At 52.5% G+C, this 1360-nt stretch overlaps 1 protein-coding gene across 1 annotated transcript in view; it reads right to left on the reverse strand.

The window, feature by feature from the left end:
* DENND6B (DENN/MADD domain containing 6B) overlaps nucleotides 1–1360 on the reverse strand; it is a gene marked incomplete at its 5' end in the record, with an annotated part of 9418 nt that overhangs the window by 2427 nt on the left and 5631 nt on the right. The window contains 3 exons of the mRNA XM_009074234.1: nucleotides 88–177; nucleotides 501–565; nucleotides 1152–1217. Of these exons, the coding sequence (XP_009072482.1) occupies nucleotides 88–177; nucleotides 501–565; nucleotides 1152–1217 (221 nt within the window). The remainder of the gene's footprint in view (nucleotides 1–87; nucleotides 178–500; nucleotides 566–1151; nucleotides 1218–1360) is intronic.

Below are 1360 nucleotides of genomic sequence, written 5' to 3' on the forward strand. Positions count from 1 at the left end.
CCCCAACCATCCCACAGTCCTGACCCTGTGGCAGGGTGAAGCTGCCCCTGCAGCCCCTCGTGCCCTGCAGGTGCCCCTGGCACTCACCAGGGGGATTATGAAGCTCTGGGTGAGCTCCAGGAGGTGTCTCCTCAGCAGGGCACTCTGCACCTCCGAGGGTCGTTTCCTCTGGATGCCCTGGAGACAACCACAGTCAGCCAGGAGGAATAGCCCCGAGCCCCCTGCAAGCTCTGCTGCCCCAACACACATCCCACCATCCAAACATCCACATTTCCCTGCTTCCTCAGCCTCCTCATTGGCTATCTCTTGTTCCCACTCAGCATATGGTGTTTAATCCCTAACATCCAGGGCACAACCTCTAATGTGCCATGATAAACACGTCCCAATAAACCCAACTCAGTCATCCCACTCACTAAACTCAGCTCCCTCTGGAGAGCTGAGGTCAATCCAAGCTCTTGGCACAGTTTTCCAGGATGCAGGAGAGAGTAGAAAGTTCTTACCTTTAACAACCTTTTGATCAGGGACTTGTCCTTGTGCAGGAATGTTTTATAGGAAGTGTAGATTCCTAAATTGGGGAAACCCCCACAAAATCAGAAAAAATAGAAGTTAGAGATTAGTTTCTTGCCCATTTCTCTGGAGGAGACACAATTACACAGAGCAGGGAGAGAAGAGGTGACATTTCCAGCACAAACTGGGAGTGGAATTCCAAAAATCAGGGTAAAATTAGGAGAAAAATGTGGAATTGCTAATTCCAGCAGGGTTGGAGGGCACTGAACGACCTCAAGGACCAAGCTAGTGGCGAGAGAAGGTCCTGGAGGCAGCTCAGGGCTAGGCCTGAGGTGGACACTGAGCTGTGAGTAGGTTCTCTGCCTCCCACAGTACCTAACCAGCAGGTCTGAGCCACAAATAACCCCAAGCAAACACTAAAATCATGCATTTAGTTGGTTTCTCTTGGCTTTTGCCATCCCAGAAGTTTCCCAGTGTCCACCAGAGGATGTCACTGCTGTGAGGAGCTGTGAGCGTGTGAGGTGGTGCCACCAACACATCCATTCCTTGAGATCCAGAGAGCCACAGACAGTGTCCTCCTGCCTGCAGGAGCCTCTGGGTGGGAGGACAAACCAGATGGGATTGTGGCTGAGGAAAGGACTCACCTGGTTTGGTGTCCAGAGTCTTTAGCTTAGCCAACTTCTTCACCTTCACCTGCTTGGGCAAGTCCCCTGTGACACAGCAAGGAGGAGCTCAGGCTCTCCCTCTGCCCTGGGGAGCACTTGGGAACATCCAGCCCAGCCCTTGGACATCTTGAGTCACACCCTCCCTTCCCTCCTCCCTCAATGAATCCTTCTCATCTCACTTTCCTGCT

This window comes from Acanthisitta chloris, unplaced genomic scaffold (genome assembly GCF_000695815.1).
Source record: "Acanthisitta chloris isolate BGI_N310 unplaced genomic scaffold, ASM69581v1 scaffold32550, whole genome shotgun sequence".
Taxonomy (NCBI): Eukaryota; Metazoa; Chordata; class Aves; order Passeriformes; family Acanthisittidae; genus Acanthisitta; species Acanthisitta chloris.